Below are 16,212 nucleotides of genomic sequence, written 5' to 3'. Positions count from 1 at the left end.
AGAAAAGATTTTTTAAAAGAATAAAACTGTGTAGCAGCATAAAGAAAAGAGTACTGGTATCATTTGCAGAGAAAAACACAACTCAGATTATAAATATGACGCAATTACACTGAGGTAGAATTTAGGTGTGTAGGGAAAAATGTGTTGGAGAACATCAGGATAACAAAACATCTGTTTTTTTCTCTTTTCTCTATTTTCCATATTACAAATGCAATACAGTAACATTACTGCAGTAAAAGTTAATTCTAAACAACGCTTTAGGCTCTAATTACAATAACTGATGCTCGTTTTACTGTGATTCCCTGCCATCATGGTGAGATGTGATCTCTGTATTAAAATATACTATATTACTATAAGAAAAACATATTCAATGGCACTTTTTAAAAATATATGAAGCAACTTCACCGCACCCGTAAAAGCATGGAGTGAATAATTTCGTCAGCCCCAAGGGTACAGAGGCACAGACACAGGCCCAGGCTCGGGAGCATCTTACACATTGCTGAAGTGCACGCAGCACAGCACGCACCTGCGTCCCCTTGTCATTGGAGCATGAGCCAGCTTCGCTTCCACCAGCAACAACAGAAGCCAAAATACTTCTCTCTGCTGCTGATGAGTCCCTTACAGCACTTCATGCCGACATGCACACACTAGCTGCTTCACCCAACCCAGGAAAGTGCACGTGTGTCTCAGCGTGGATTTGCACAACCTCGGAAGTCACCATACGGCAGAAACACTCAACTGTTTCTCACGGACGTTCCACTGCCACGTGATCACCACCACAAACACAGCATGGGCGGGGAAAACTGAACACCCCTCTGTTTATCTGAGAAATAATGAAGCAAAAAGACTGTCAGCCCAAATCTGTCCAGAGTACCAGAGAGAGGACGCTGGCGAACTCCAGGACCTCGCCTGTCTACCACGCATTCCGCTCCCAGGCATCCCGAGAAATGAACAAATTATTTAAACGGATGACATTAGCAGGCTAATGAGAGAAATTCTAACCTAATAGGTTTGTGTTACAGTGGCTAGCACAAATAGCAAAAGGCAACTTTGATTCGCTAATGAATAAACGAGCTTTGAACTTCTTGCACTTAGTACCTGTTAGCTAGAAAGCCAAAAACTGCCTGCAATTAAGACTTGTGTTTGAGGGTAGCAACAGTGTCAAAATTAGAACAAAATATTACTCTATTTACTAATAACCCCCCAATATGTTGGTATAATGCATTCCAAAAGTTTCATATGACAATTCATTTATAAAATGTGACAATTTGATTTGAAAGACTGAGGCTATAGCAACATTCAATTTGCTAAAAACCTGGACATTTTAAAAATGAAACAGGCATTTAAGTTGTGGGTACTTCACATGAAATACCCTTAAGCTACCTTAGAACACTGGCCCTCAGCACCTGCCATTGAACCACCTTGTTGGTCAGAGTTTTATTATGAGATGCTTTTAACGCTATTCTGTGGACACCAGCAGGCTAACTTCTCTATGGCGAACAGTCAGGCTTTGATGACTAGCGTGAGCAGGCATAATATAAGGTACTTAGAGAACTAATGTATTTAAAATTATTAAACAGTACTAGAAAAACATGATTATGAAAAACCTACTCTAAATGGCTCATGGACAGAGAAATATTTGTGTGTGTGTGTGTGTGCATGTGTGTGTGTGTGTTAATTTCCCTAAGGTTCAATCTGTACAAATTATTTCCTCTTATTTTAATACAAAGCTTGCTACTTCTAATAGAAGTAAATAATTATTATGTAGAAACCAACTATTTCACTACAGAAGAAGAAAAACCTAGAACCAAATTTTCAGGTCAAGATCTAAACTAAAAATAACAGACAGGGTAATATATATACAGATGTCTACATAAAGAGACATTTTCCTCTAAAAATATAAGTACTCTTCCAAGAAGGCAGGCTTTCAAGTTATCAAACTACTCTGTGAACATTCTTCCAAAGCCTTTTGGGCTATTTAGTATGCTTTTAAGAGTCCCTAAATAGGAAAAATGTTATAGACTATAAATATATTTAATAACTCATCTACATAATATAATGTCATATTTATATATTATACTTTCTGGTTAGGTGAAGAAAACTCTGATAAATTTGTCCTCCTTTAAGGGTTTTCTGAGTGAGCCACACAGAATATTCTGACATCCATGACTGTAAGTTTGTTTCAGAAATTGTAAATAAATACATGGCCTTCCGTCTCCTGTTTTTAGTATGTTAAAAAAGCCCTAGGTTATTTCCTCCACCATAGAGTACTAATGAACAACTCAGCTACTTGTCTAACTAGCTTCAAATATTAGCTATGCACTGGCTCATTGAGGCTAACATACATTTTCAAGCTTGCAAATATTCTTGAGAAAAATTGTATAGGAAAAAATTCTTATTTTTAAGAAATCAGATACAATGGTTTTATCTGCATTTTATGTATAGAATATCTTATTTGTAAGGCACAAAAATAGTTGCACTTTGCTAACATTAAAAAAGGTGCCATAAAATAATGATTTTATAGTTAAAGGTATTTCCCTGGCAGAAAAGATAGAAATTGAGAAATCTCCCAATCTGAAGAGAACCCAAGATGCATCTGATTCTAATGGTTTAATGAGGCAGAGTTGAATCAATAGCTTTGCAGTTCCAGACATTCAACTTGGCTTGCTATTTTCCCCCTTGACTGAACCCACCAATTGTTTTGGGTTCAAGCAAAAGTAACTTCAATTAAAGATACTGTTCTTTTGGCTTGACTGCAGGCCCGACACCGGGGACTGTAACGTAAATCCTGAATCAGACAGAGCACAAACCAGGTAGTTCTAAGATATAGTTCACAGCCTGAGAAGCTCTTACGAAGCTGGTGGAAGTCATCTGAGAATGTTATTACAACTGCATTTCAAACAGGAGAGCTCAAATTCCAAGAGACAGGAAAACAAATGGAGACTTGAGCAAGGATGTTTGAATCAGATCCATGCAAACAGAAAAGTGCCTCAGAAAAAAATCCTAGTTTTCTTCAACTTCTCTCCCTGGGCCATCTAAGGGATACAATCCCATTTGGCTTGCCTAGGTCACAATATCCACAAAAGACCAACTTTTATACTTTTATTCAAGAAGGAAACTCAAGTTTTTATTAAAGCCAGAATGTAGACACACCATCAATAGCACTTCCATCTTTCCAGAGGGAACGATACACTTTTTTTAAAAGTTTTTGTGGGGCAGAAGAAGGATGATCCTAGAAATCCTACTTTGAGATAAAAATGTTTATTGTTTATTATTTTGCAGATGTTTATTATTTCAGTCAAATGTACTTTCCCCTTTCTCTGTGTCTGTCTCTCTCTCTCTACTTCCCTCCTATACCCTAATTTAATCACACACTATTAAACTATTCAATGAAAGAATTATAAATTCTATAGCTAAAAGGAGGAAGTATTTTTTAATTTAATCACTTCTGCTACCTGAAAACACTGGCTATTGTTATTACTCTTGCAAAAAGCACTTAAAAATAACATGTTGAATTCGGGACCACTTACTACACAATTTGTACAGAAGTTATTCCACAGAATAAAGCACATTTTAGAAAACAAGGCAAAATTTATAAAAAATAAGTATTATTTAAGCATGACAGCCTGGCAATTTCCTCTTTAAGGTGAAACTAGGCCTGGTCATTCATATGGATTCTGTGAAGGGGAGGAAGTCGTAATACTAAGTGAGAGGCTTGGTTTTTAGGAGAAAAAAGAAGAATCTTTCCATATCTCAAAAAACCTCATATCTGGACAGTGATTCTCTGAAGTTTTAGAACAGCTTGTGACCAGATATGCAGCACAGCCAGTCATGGCCTGAACTTAACAAACGGCTGTTGAAAAAATAACTGGGTGAAAGGAAACAAGTCTGTGAACCCCTTTTCATTCTAATTTCAGCCTGGGGTATGGAATCTAGACACAGCACCTGAATTAATCGTGTACCTTTCACAATGCCACGCAGACGTATAAACCTGCGCAGCATCGCCCTGAAACACTTCACTGTCTTTGAATTTCAGCCCTTCCAGCAGGGTGAAAGCAGTCACATGGGGCCAACCTAAAAATAGACTGGAGCCAGGGCAAGGACTGCGTGAGGCCGCCTTCAGGATCAGCTGCTCTGTGCCAGCTGTGAGTGGAAATCGGAGGTGCTGCCTCAGGTGTGCAGACATTTCCCTTTAGGCTACAAACAAAAGCTCCTTAATGTAACATCCCAAGTATCACTTTGGCAGCCTAGGAAATACTGCAGGAGGGGCCATTTTAAAAGTTGGAAAATCACCTGCTTTGCCTGGGAACGGGAATGTATCAAACAGCCTGTTTGTAAATCCAACAGGAGTCAAAACTGCCCCTAATTTTCTGGATCTGATTGCTAATAACAACAGTTACATCGGAGCAGATTTTTGCTGTTATGCCCCCAGGCCATTCCACACTGGGGTTGTTTCTACACAGTAATAAAACATCTGGGTGAAAAACGGGAAAAACACAACTAATCATCCAGCTGTTTCTAAAATCCCAGCTGTTCGGTAATGGGCAGAAAATAGCTGGCATAATAACAGAACAGGAGAGAGCCACAGTGCAAGTGACTGGTCCACCCTCTGGGCGGTGCTGCTGTGACCCATTTATAAAGAGGGAGATGTCCACCTGAAACCCCAGGAACCCCCTCCCCGAGAATCTGGGAGCTGAGGCTGGCTGAAGCCTTCCAGAACCGGCTGTGGCTGAAGGAGGGGCAAGTGTAATGAGGTAGTGTGCTGGGAACCAGTGACAGACAAGCATCTTGTTGGTCTCTCTCTGCAGTCTCAAAGAAAACAATACATAGCTTCACAACAGGGTGAAAATACTGAAAAGAAGAGCAAACAGGAGATCGCTCAGCACTTCGAACAAGTGAGTATTCAGTCTAAATTTATATTAGGATCACCTATGCAGAATTTCTGCTCCAAATCTTCTCAGGGAAGCTGGAAAAATTTTAAAAGCCAGGAGTCTTGTCCAATCTCCCCTGCAAAGCTCCTAACATGACTATGGTTTCTCAGAACTGAAATGGGGGTGAGGAAGATGCTTCTTCCAGTGTTCTTTTTAGCTTATTTCAGCACTGAGGGCAGGATTTACCCCTGCAACACTTAGCCAATAGCTAACCGTGGACAAGCCGAAAAGAAACCGCGGTTCCTGAACAGAGATGCTCCCTGCCAGCTTCTACTCACTCCCGAGGTAAAAATAGCTGGTGTCACAGATGATTCACACCTCAGTGTACTGGATGTTGCCTCACCCTTATCTAATCTAACCCTCTCTTTCTCCACCGGTTCTCACACTGCCTTGCAGCCTGTGAAGTCTGTGGATTCTAGTAGTGAAATGACACTCTTTCCCAGTAGATGAGAGGCAGCCACCACCCGCAGCAGCTAAATCAGCAACGTGCGTATGACAGCAGACTTCTAATTAGGCTGCACGAATTTTATGACTTCTCCGTTCCTCTAAGCATTGCACCCCAACAACAACCAACACAAACATGTCGCGTGTGTTCCTGACATGCCTTCTCAGAGCTGCTGTGGGTCTGCTTAATTCTGTCCTAGTTTTAAGGTACCACTGAGCCTGCACTCAACCTCTGAAAGGGGTGAGGGATTCTTCCCTTTGAAATGTTAATGCCCACACAGTAATCCCTTACAGATGGGGTAGAGGCCCTGACTGGAAGGAGAAGGTTTCATCCTCAGTAAGACACATAGTCTTAATTCTCACCAGCAGTTGTACGGTTCTGCTAGATGAGTATCCACAAAGACAAAAAAAGACACAATGGGGACACTGGGACAGGTGCATACTCATGCCTCCTCTGAGAGCTCCGCTCAGCTTCCTGGATTTCCTGGGTTTGCGAAACTGACATCAGCATAAATGCAGCAGTTTTTACACTGACTCAGCCATTTCCAACACCAAAGTAAAGACCAACTTTATCTCTAACTCCTGGCTCCTCCCCACCTACCTTCCAGGTGGCTCAGGACCCTATTACCCCTCCAGGAAAAAACTAAAAATCTGTGTGCTTACTTCTCAGAGGCTGAACCAGTTCTGGAAGAAACAGATCAAGAGCTCTGAGAGCCTTTCTAGGAACTCCAGTGGAAATCCTGCTCCCAATGGGCTTGCCCAGGCCTGTGGATTACGATTCAGCACAAAGCCATCCCTGTGTTGCATTACACATGGGCTGAAATCAGCTTCCCCACTGACCATCAGCAAATGCTGAAAACAAACAAAAATCTATTGAACTGTCTTGTTTTCTGCTTATCGATTTGTAGCCACGCTTTGCACTTAATTTGTTAGAAAATGAAATATTTATAAAAGATTCATCCTTTTAAATATAATGTGGAAAAGACAGTAAAAGAAAAGAAAAACAGATTCTATTATCATCTCAATAAACCTGAGTATCTGAATCATTATTTATGGGATATATCTTTTTCCAAATAAATAACTCTGAATATAGATTGCAATCTCCAAAACTCATATTAATTTCTTCAAATATTTAACTAGATATATGCCTAGAGCTAATAAGACAGTATGATGCTTAGAATCTGTGCTTTTATCAAAAGTCATTTTAATAGTAGGCAAATCACCCTAAAATTAAAAATCTTCTCCCAACAGTAACACCAACAACGACACCAAGCAGGAATGGCACGTGAATGAATAAATACAAATACTAACGCATTCTCTAGAGAGTCTATCATCTCTTGATAGATTTCAGTGCAGTGAGAGCTTCATTATTTCCTGCTCAGTCTGATAGCAAATGAAAGCGTCCCTTGGATCATGATTCTCACCAATTGAAAGGGAGAGGAAAGACTCACTCAGGTGCTATCAACGCAATTAGTGTACTTTGGGGAAATCATCAGTCCGTGCAGGTACAGGTGTGTGCAGCTCATAGACAGAGCAGCGCGTACACTCTGTGTTCACTAATGTGGCCCCCACCACGGAAAAGGCTCACCTCTGTCTCCACAAAAAATGCTGTTTTCCGACTACTTTATGGCTTTGTGTGTGAGTGAGTGCCTGCAGAGGCTCAAAAAGACAGTGGAATGTGTATCAAAAGCAGCACACAACTTTATAAGGCTATAATTAAACCTGAGACAATCAAGGAAGTCACATCACACAAAAGCTGCAACAAGGGACAGAAAGATAAGGGTTTTGGATAAGTCTGTTTCTAGGGAAGACAAAGTAGATCTATGGGTCATATGGTCCAGCTTCCATTCTACATGAATTCTTTATACAGCAGGCAAATAGACATAAAGAACAAAATACAGTGGGCATTTTGAAATATCTCTTAAAGCATACAAATTAACCCTTCCTACTGAGAATGAAATTCTACACACCCTTGTCCCACGGAACATCTAATACCATCTAGTTCTATGACACAAAAATCCAACCAAAAGTGTGAAGAAAGATTTTTTTCAGTCCTCAGGTACAACCATTTCTCCAAAAAGTAACATGCTTTCAGCTACTAATGAAAATCCTAAATTTTCACTTTTCCTCAAGATGGCTTTTTCAATATCTGAGACCAGTCTCGGCAAAGCTATGGCATTCGTGCACAGCCAGCTGTCTGTATCATTGAAAGCCCTAAAAGGTTCACCATCTCTGCCTTACACTATTATTGCTTAGACAAGTCTTTTGCTAGAATAAAGGTAAATAAGAAATATATAATATATGTGAAAATGTAAATATATCATAGCTCTTTTAACAAACATAATTATTTGGCTCAGTACTGACCCATCTCTAGTTGATAGCCACGGGGGCTATCTACTTAACCAATTTGACTAATTTACAAGGTGACTGGCCCTCAGGAGCCCACAGCTTAAGAAATTGTGGGTGAAAATGCCTTCATCCTCTCTGACTTTGAAAATACATCCTTGATCTACAGAATCATGAAAATAGAATCCAAGTGCATTCCTACACAATGCCAGTATCAGAAAGAAGTAATACATATTCTATAGCTCCTAGTGATTTTTAACAAGTAGTATCAAAACTAGGGCTCAGGTGAGTTGCACTCCTATTATTTTTACCGAAAACACTGATTTGTACATTCACCCAGCAGTTCGTTTCTGCTTTTTCACCTCGTGGTCCCTTCTGCTGGTGGCGAGGCACCATGACAAAGGTGACCGTAAATGCTTCACGTTTAGTTCTAGTGACCATGAGGTGTTGACCCCACGGACTTGACTTCCCAGTTAGGTTTTACTTAGTTTCTAATTCTGGAGTTTTTGTGATTTGTATGTTCTACCACATTATGTTTTATGATTTTTGCGTTCTCTCTGCTGGCTATGTAACAGGAGACAACAGAATTCCAAGCATGAGTAACTCCAGACTCAGAAACAAACCAGATACAGGAAATCTCCCCAGTGGATCTTTTGCAGGCGAGAAAGCAAGAATTGCCTGGATCAGCTACCAAGCCACTTCGCTCCTGGGATCATTACCGAGTCTCCTTCCAAGATACCAATGACGACAAGTGAACCACAGGTCAGAACACTATGACCCATGAGTTGAGGGAGATGCTTTCCAAGACTGACAAGATGACTAGCACACCATTTGCCCAAACATCAATTCTGACACCTCAGGCCTACACAGGGATGCCTGGGTCCCAGGGAGAGTTTCCGCTCCTTAACATACGCCATGGTTTTCAAAGCAATCAACTCATGCCACGGGACAACTGATTTACCCGTACATAAGATGACTATGTTTTCTGAACTTCAAATTGGGCCATATGGCCTGATGTGTATTAGCATACTTTGACAAAGAAGACACTGTGAGATTTGGGACTGCTATGGAAACAGAGAACCAAGCCAGAAATAAAACTCAGAGCACAATCCTAATCTTCATTTGCTTTTCAGAAGTACATATTCCCATTTGCTGCACAAACAGCACCACTGCCTTGCTTCTCACAAGAATGCCGATTCCCACACAGAGAGGAGAATGGTCTGCTAACCTGCAGCAGGGGCTACAAGGTTCTGCAAACTCCTGTGCTTAGAGTCAAGTTTCTTTTCAGGCAGGAAAACCAAGAAGTACCTTTCATCCACATCACAGGTCCCTTGAAGAATTCAGAGTGACTTTGGGGTCAAGAAGATTTCGTGGAACAGGGCCTTTTGTCACTGAATGACAGCCCGTAACCATTCTAAACTGTATCGATAAAAAAAAAAACATAAAGAATGATGTTACAGTCTGCATCCTACACATGAGCACATGAGCACAGATTCATTTCAAAACATAAATGACATCTAAGTTTTTACTCTATCCCTTAAGAGCTGCAATGCTACTGTTCCACATACATGAAAGCCCTGAAAATTAACCATGAACACCACCATTTCTGATTCTATTGGGAAGTGGGAATGCTCCTGTTATGAGTCCAGTGCAATTAAAAATAATTTTCTGTGTATTAATGCAGGCTTTTTAAAAATTGGGAAGACACACATCTGAATTCAGAGTACTTTCTTTAAGTATGCCCTCCTCATAGACTGAGTTCTATTTCAATGCATGCTTTCTGAAGAGATTTTCACAAAGCTGCAGTGATCTTGTATAGAGTAAATTTGACAAGGAATGCCCAGGAGTTGTGAAATCTACATGAGTTCAGGCATAGAAGGAGTTCTCCAGCACAGGGCCTGTTTCTCTGATTACTGATAAGATGGCACTGCAACAACATGAGGAATCAAAAGGTTTACTTACCAACTCTCACCAAAAGTATTCAACTGGAGACAGGAGTTAGTTTTCATTAAGTGAACCAATTCTCTTTAGTAGTCTTTGGATAAATAGCTTCAAAATACGTCCCATTCATTCAGCTTAGTTTACATTTTAAAAATCTCAGACTCTTTATTCTGCAGTTAACCAAACAGTGAGATGTTAAAACTGTTATCTTATTACTGAACCAAAAAAAAAAAAAAAAAGAATCCAGGCTGGTATGACTTGAGGGATACTCAGGAAATATCAAGCTAGTATACCTTCTTCAAGTCCACGAGAAAATTTTGGCACTAAAAGGGAGAAAGTAATAATGTAGCCCAATATCCTAAATTCATACAGAAAGAGAGACAGAGACAAGAGAGAGAGAGAGAGGCAGGAGGAAGGCAGTCAGAAAGACCGGAGAAGGGAGGGGAGGGAACGAAGACAAAGCAAAAAGGAAAAAAGAAAAGAGCAAAGAACCCTGAGACTCACGGAGATTACAGGGTTCTCCTGGGGGCTAGTGAGCCAGCCCCTGATTCCCTGGATGAACAGTCATTCTCCTGGAACCTACTATGCCCTTTCCCAGATACCAGAGGATTATTTATTCCTCCTCTCTTCCTCATAACTGTTAGGCCTGTGTCCTCACCAGGCGTCTGTAGGAAAGAACAACACATCCTCCTTCGAAACAGTCGGATGAGGACAGCAGGACAGCCCTCGGATAGGGTGCTGCAGGTAACACTGCCTATCATCAGGCAAGCAAATGTCAAGTCCCTGAGCCCAAGAATTCTGCTCTTCACATGGGGTCATTTCTTCTTTCCACCTATGGCAGCCTCGAAGAAGAAGGTCTAGTTTCCTAAAACAGTTACAGAGTATCTGGAAGCATTTTCCTTGGTATAAAATTCTCACAAATGGTTCTAAAGCACTTTGCCTAGCTTTAACTTGGACAAATGGTCTAAATTCACAGCTGCACTTCACGTCCTGCTTTCACGCCTTCTCTGTAAGAGAAGTGTTGCATGCAGAGTGTCCCTACGCAAGTCTCAAGGGCCTAAGAGCTTTCTCTGGATGTAGAAGCAAGATCCAGGCACCCTAAAATAAATGCTTCTTGCAGGGAGGGGAGAAGCACACTGTCAGTGACAACCTCATAGTATTTAGTTTGAAAGCTCATGATTAGCACGTCTGAACTTCTTAGCCTAAAAAACATGTGAGATTAAGTTCAGCCCTAGGAACCCTAAATAACTCTATTTTCTGAATTCTTGGGAACATCAATATAATATGTATCCACAAATGAATTTCACTTTTCATATTTAAAAAGGAAGTTATATGAACAATGAAATTCAGCCCATTGTTTCCTTCACAACATACCCAAGCCATAGTCACTGCTATTATAGAACATGCAGTAAACACTGTTAACTAGGAAACCCTTATTCTAAAATATAATCTGAGCTAGGTGAGCATGGCATGAGGAACATGCGCTCTTGTCCACAAACATCCCTGAGATTCTACACCAAAAAAAGCAGCTGCAGTAATTAGTCAAGGATTGGCAAGTTTATCTCTGAAAAATCACCTCTTGTGAGGACAACATTCAAGAAATAATCCACACATTTTACAGCCTCCTGACTTCTGACATGAAACCCATGGCTTCTAAGTCTCTTTTTCTCCGAGAAAAAATTATATAATTTAGACCAGACAGTAGACATTTACATGCAATTCAAGCTTTCAGAGTTTTCACCTCTTCTGGTTTGTTTTCCATAATTATGTCCTGTAACATGCTGTATGTGCCTTCCTTCTCACTAATGAGGAAATGTGAGCACAGAAACATTAAGTGACTTGGCCATAGGAATGGCGAGCAACCCAAACAGCCTTGTCCTGAGTGTAACGCTCATTATATTTTTCCTCCAAATCCAAAATACATTAAAATGTCGTCTTAGTTGGGTGACATTTCCTTGTGCTACCATAATCAATTGTCCACTATTGGTCTTGGTTTTCATTTTCAGTCAATCCCACTGCTCACTGCCTTCCACTCTCCGAGTGGTCCCCTGAAAACTGTTTCTCTACAGGTGAAGAGGAAAGGGCAGGAAGAAAGGTGTAATTACCTTTTGACCCTAAAACTCAATTCACTCAAATTTTAAATACCATTAAAGAAGAGGTAAGATTGACCAAATGATGGCCTGGATTGAAAAAGCTTGAGAAAGGCAATCCCAGGTCCTTGTGAATTCTTTCTTCACAGGTGTCAGAGTACACTATGTGTGGAGGCACCCAATCTGGTGTTCGGGGGTTTTACCAAAATCAGGACAACCATCCCATAAAGAATCAAAGTTCTTAAAAAAAAAAATCAAACAGTAAGGTCTCTAATGCATGTAGATTAGTAGTGCAAGGTGATTATCAGTTTCTCCTCACACTGTGAAACACCTTGTAGTGAATCAAATGCTCTTATGTGTGTCATAAGGTCCCTTAATAAAGACGCAATGATGGTGATGTAGAAACCAGGTGTTTTGAAACTGCCTCATTATATCCACTTTAGCAAAGAGAACTGAAATCAGAAGTGACTCCCCACTTTCTGCTGTTCTGTAGCTGGACACAAAAAATAAACTGAATGATTCTGGCATTAATGTTGCACATTTAATAGAAAAAGATCTTAAGCCATAATCACTGTAGCTGCTGAGCATCTTATTTCTTCAAGAATTCTTTCAGTGCATGCATTAACTTTGGTTAAGTTATTCTGGACTTAAAAGGCAGAATATTTAAAATAGTATGGTTTCTGAAGCATCACTGTAACAGACCAATTTCAAAAGATTCAGCTGTTCGATTTTACTTCACAGTCCCTTTGTGTTTCAGTTAAATTTCAAAATAGGAGAGGGTTGTGTGCTGTTACTTGTGTGGTCAGCAGTCTCACACAAAGAAAAGGAGAGAGCAAAGGAAATAAGACTAAGAAGTGACTCGTCCAATGATCGTCACGGAACTGTTACATTAGTAAACATTCACAGTATGAAGTCTCTCTCGACCTTCAGCATATCAAGTAGTGCAAAGGAAAAGATTCCAGTCTTGTCACCTGTTACATCTTCTCCAGTTTCATTTCTTCACAACGTTAGGCATTTGTTGTCATTGCTTCCCACGATTAATAATAAAATATAATCAATTTCTAAAGGGCCCTGTAGCCTTTTTAAAAGTTGATTTCCAGTCAAAAATAAACTTTAATTAAATCCAAGATAAAACTGTGACCTATATTGTTAAATAATTTACTTTCTCTTTTTTTGTACACAATAACTCTTACAACATTTAAAAAACAACTACAGAATTCAAAGACATCGAAGATGCTATTAAAGCACTGGTAAATGACTGCTCAAATTCTTTAGTTCTTACATAGTAAATACTTCAGAATGCCAACTTCTCCCGTCACTGCACAATTACCAACAACGCTGACAGTGTACTTACACATACACACACAGGCACACACGCTCACACATACACTCTCTCTCCATGGAACCATCTTTACTATTAACATCTCTTCCAGTTCATGTGCAAAATTCTTGCATTCTAATAAAAAATATAAAGATAGATTTGCTCCTATTTAAGCCTCCCTCTTCTCCAAGATGTTTCATTTATTTGACATGTGATCCAAGTTTAGCAACAATTATGCCATGTATTACCATTAAATGGCGTACTACCTTATGCATTGGACTCATTTGCATATTTCATTTTCATAACTGCACTGTCTATGCATAAATATATTTGGAGATGCTGGGGGGGCCGTGGCTGGTGGGGGGAGTCATTCACACATCGGTCTCCACAGCCTTCGCGTTGGAACAGTTGTTTTTCTCTGTCTCGTTCTCCTCCCCCCTTCCCTGGCACTTCTCCTCCTTCGCACACAAGGACTCCTTCACTCCTTCCTCCATCTCTAGATACTCTGATTTGTCCCCCAGGGAGGAAGAAGTGGAGCTCCGAAATTTCTTCAGCAAATTGGAAGGGAGGTACGGGCAGCTGACAACGTTCTGTGTGAGCTGCGTCTGCTCCTCGTTTTCAGTCTCTCTGTGGTAGAAATAGTTGAAGTTGGAGACGATCACTGGTACTGGCAAAGCGATGGTTAAGACACCCGCGATGGCACACAGGGACCCCACAATCTTGCCCCCCACGGTGATGGGCTTCATGTCCCCGTAGCCCACAGTTGTCATGGTGACCACGGCCCACCAGAACGCGTCGGGAATGCTTTGGAAATGGGTGGTGGGCTCATCCGCCTCTGCAAAGTACACGGCACTGGAGAAGAGGATGACCCCGATGAAGAGGAAGAAGATGAGCAGCCCCAGCTCACGCATGCTGGCTCGGAGGGTGTGGCCCAGGATCTGCAGGCCCTTGGAGTGCCTGGAGAGCTTGAAGATCCGGAACACACGGACCAGGCGGATGATCCTGAGGATGGCGAAGGACATGGCCTGCTGCTGCTGCCCGTTGCTGCCCTCCTGCTGCTGGGCCAGATCCGTGCCCAGGGTGATGAAGTAAGGCAAGATGGAGACAATGTCAATGATGTTCATGATGTTTTTGAAGAAGAGGGCTTGGCTGGGACAGGCAAAGCAGCGGACCACGAACTCAAAGGAAAACCACACGATGCACACGGTCTCCACGATGAAGAAGGGGTCGTTGAAGATCGTGTGCCCCAAGTTCTCCAGACGGGGTGCCAAGGTGTCATTCAACAACCCACCGTGCCCGCCAGCGCCGGTGCTCAGTGCCATGACCAGGTCCCTGTCGTCCCTGAACTCGGGCAAGGTCTCCAGGCAGAAGATGACGATGGAAATCAAGATGACCAGGACGGACACAATGGCGATGCCCCTGGCGGGACTGGAGCTCTCTGGATACTCGAAGAGCAGCCAGATCTGCTTTTTGAACTCACTCTCAGGCAGGACCCTGTCCTCCTCCTCCCTCACGAACCCCTCGTCCTCCCGGAACTTGAGCAGGGCCTCCTCGCCCAGCTGGTAAAACTTCACCTCCTCAGTGAAAATGTCGAAGGGGACGTTGACGGGCCTCTTCAGGCGTCCTCCCGACTGGTAATAGTACAAGATGGCATCAAAGCTGGGCCTGTTCCTGTCAAAAAAATACTCATTGCGCAGAGGGTCAAAGTACTGAGTCCTCTTCTCAGGGTCTCCCAGCAGAGTCTCTGGAAACTGGGCCAGGGTTTTCATCTGGGTCTCGAAGCGCAGGCCGGACACGTTGATCACCACACGTTCGCAGCAGTCACTGTAGCGCACGGAGCTGTACCCGCCTCCGCCGCCTTCGTCCTGGGGCAGCAGGTCTGTGTAGGAGCACTGGTCACCTCGGTCCTGCTCGCTGTAGTAGAACCTGGCCTCCTCCTCCCCCTCCCCCTCCTCCTCCTCCTCCTCCTCGTCCTCCTCCTCCTCCTCCTCCTCCTCCTCGCTCAGCTCCCTCAGGATCTTCTCCTCAGAGCCGCTGGGCATGAGATCCGAGCAGTGAGGGAAGCTGCTCTGCCTGTGGTGGGCTTTCTTCTTCTCAGGCCGCTGTCGCCGCCGCCTCCTCCGACTGCCGCGAATGCCCTGGGGGTCACGGGGGGTGCAGGCCGCGCGGGCCTGGTGGTGGTGGGGGGGCCCCCCTCCGGAGCCCCCGCTGCCTTCCACAGCCGCGGTGGCTGCCGCCACGGCTGCAGCGGCAGCGGCCCTGGAGTGGGCCAGCCGCTCACGCTCCCGGGCCCGGGCCTGGGCCGCATACCCATAAGGCAGATGACTGTTGCACCCTGAGCTCTCCGCACTCACCATGGCGACCTCCATGGTGGTGGCCTTGGGAAACGGCTGGTTCCAGCTGTAAAAGAGGAAGGAAGGAGGAGAGAAAATAGGGCAGCTCCTTCGCTCACCAAACGAAGGTAAGTTTGGAACTCTTAAGCAGATTGCTTGGAAGACTAAGGATATTTTCAGTCCAACTTTGCATTTTCTGTTTTTAAATCAGCACACCCCTGTGTTCTCTCTGCTCGGGGGCTCAGCACTGCTCTCCAGAGCTCCGCTGGTCTAGACAGCCTCACGATTCTCAGACTTCAGTCAGAAAACGCGGGGTCTCCCACACACTGGCATGGGGGGCTCCACCGTGGAGACCTGTCTGGGCTGCGCTCAGTGATGCGGCTGTCCCCTGCCAGGGCAGCGAGCACCTGACTGCCAGCCGTCGTGCCTAGAAAATGAAATCTATTTTTCTGCTATGGAAACTGTCCAAAGCCCAGTCGGTCACATATAAATAAAGTGCAAATCAGCCGTGCGTCTCAGCACTTGCCTTCTAGTGATGGTCTGAGCCTCGTAAAGGTGGGGCCGAGGGGTTGCCCGGCCATGGCTGCTCAGGCCAGGAGGATGAGTCCCCGGGCTCTCTCCGCACCTTCATCACAGGCCCCCTGGGCCCAGGGTGACCCCGAGCTGCGGGAGGAGGTGAAGATGGGAGGGAGAGACGATGCAGGACGCAGTGTCCACAGAAGCCACACAGGCTGGCCGGTCTCCATAGGAATCAAGGCAGGGCAGAGCATCCTTTGGCTAAAAACACGGCGGAAGAAGCGCTTCAC

At 43.2% G+C, this 16,212-nt stretch overlaps 1 protein-coding gene across 3 annotated transcripts in view; it reads right to left on the bottom strand.

The window, feature by feature from the left end:
• Positions 1 to 16,212, bottom strand: part of Kcna4 (potassium voltage-gated channel subfamily A member 4) — a 35,767-nt gene that overhangs the window by 16,859 nt on the left and 2,696 nt on the right. For 2 of the 3 annotated variants that reach the window (XM_004851587.4, XM_021263960.2), the window contains exon 2: positions 1 to 16,212. This exon is cut by the window's left edge and continues 16,859 nt beyond it. In XM_004851587.4, the coding sequence (XP_004851644.2) occupies positions 13,445 to 15,442 (1,998 nt within the window). In that variant the 5' untranslated portion in view covers positions 15,443 to 16,212 and the 3' untranslated portion in view covers positions 1 to 13,444. The other variant, XM_087211506.1, reaches the window with a different exon arrangement.

This window comes from Heterocephalus glaber, unplaced genomic scaffold (genome assembly GCF_053883595.1).
Source record: "Heterocephalus glaber isolate CG9 unplaced genomic scaffold, H.glaber_assembly_v1.0 deba00001428, whole genome shotgun sequence".
NCBI classification, from domain to species: Eukaryota; Metazoa; Chordata; class Mammalia; order Rodentia; family Bathyergidae; genus Heterocephalus; species Heterocephalus glaber.
Note: the sequence above shows the minus strand (reverse complement) of the source record. Positions and strands in the feature narration are given on the sequence as shown.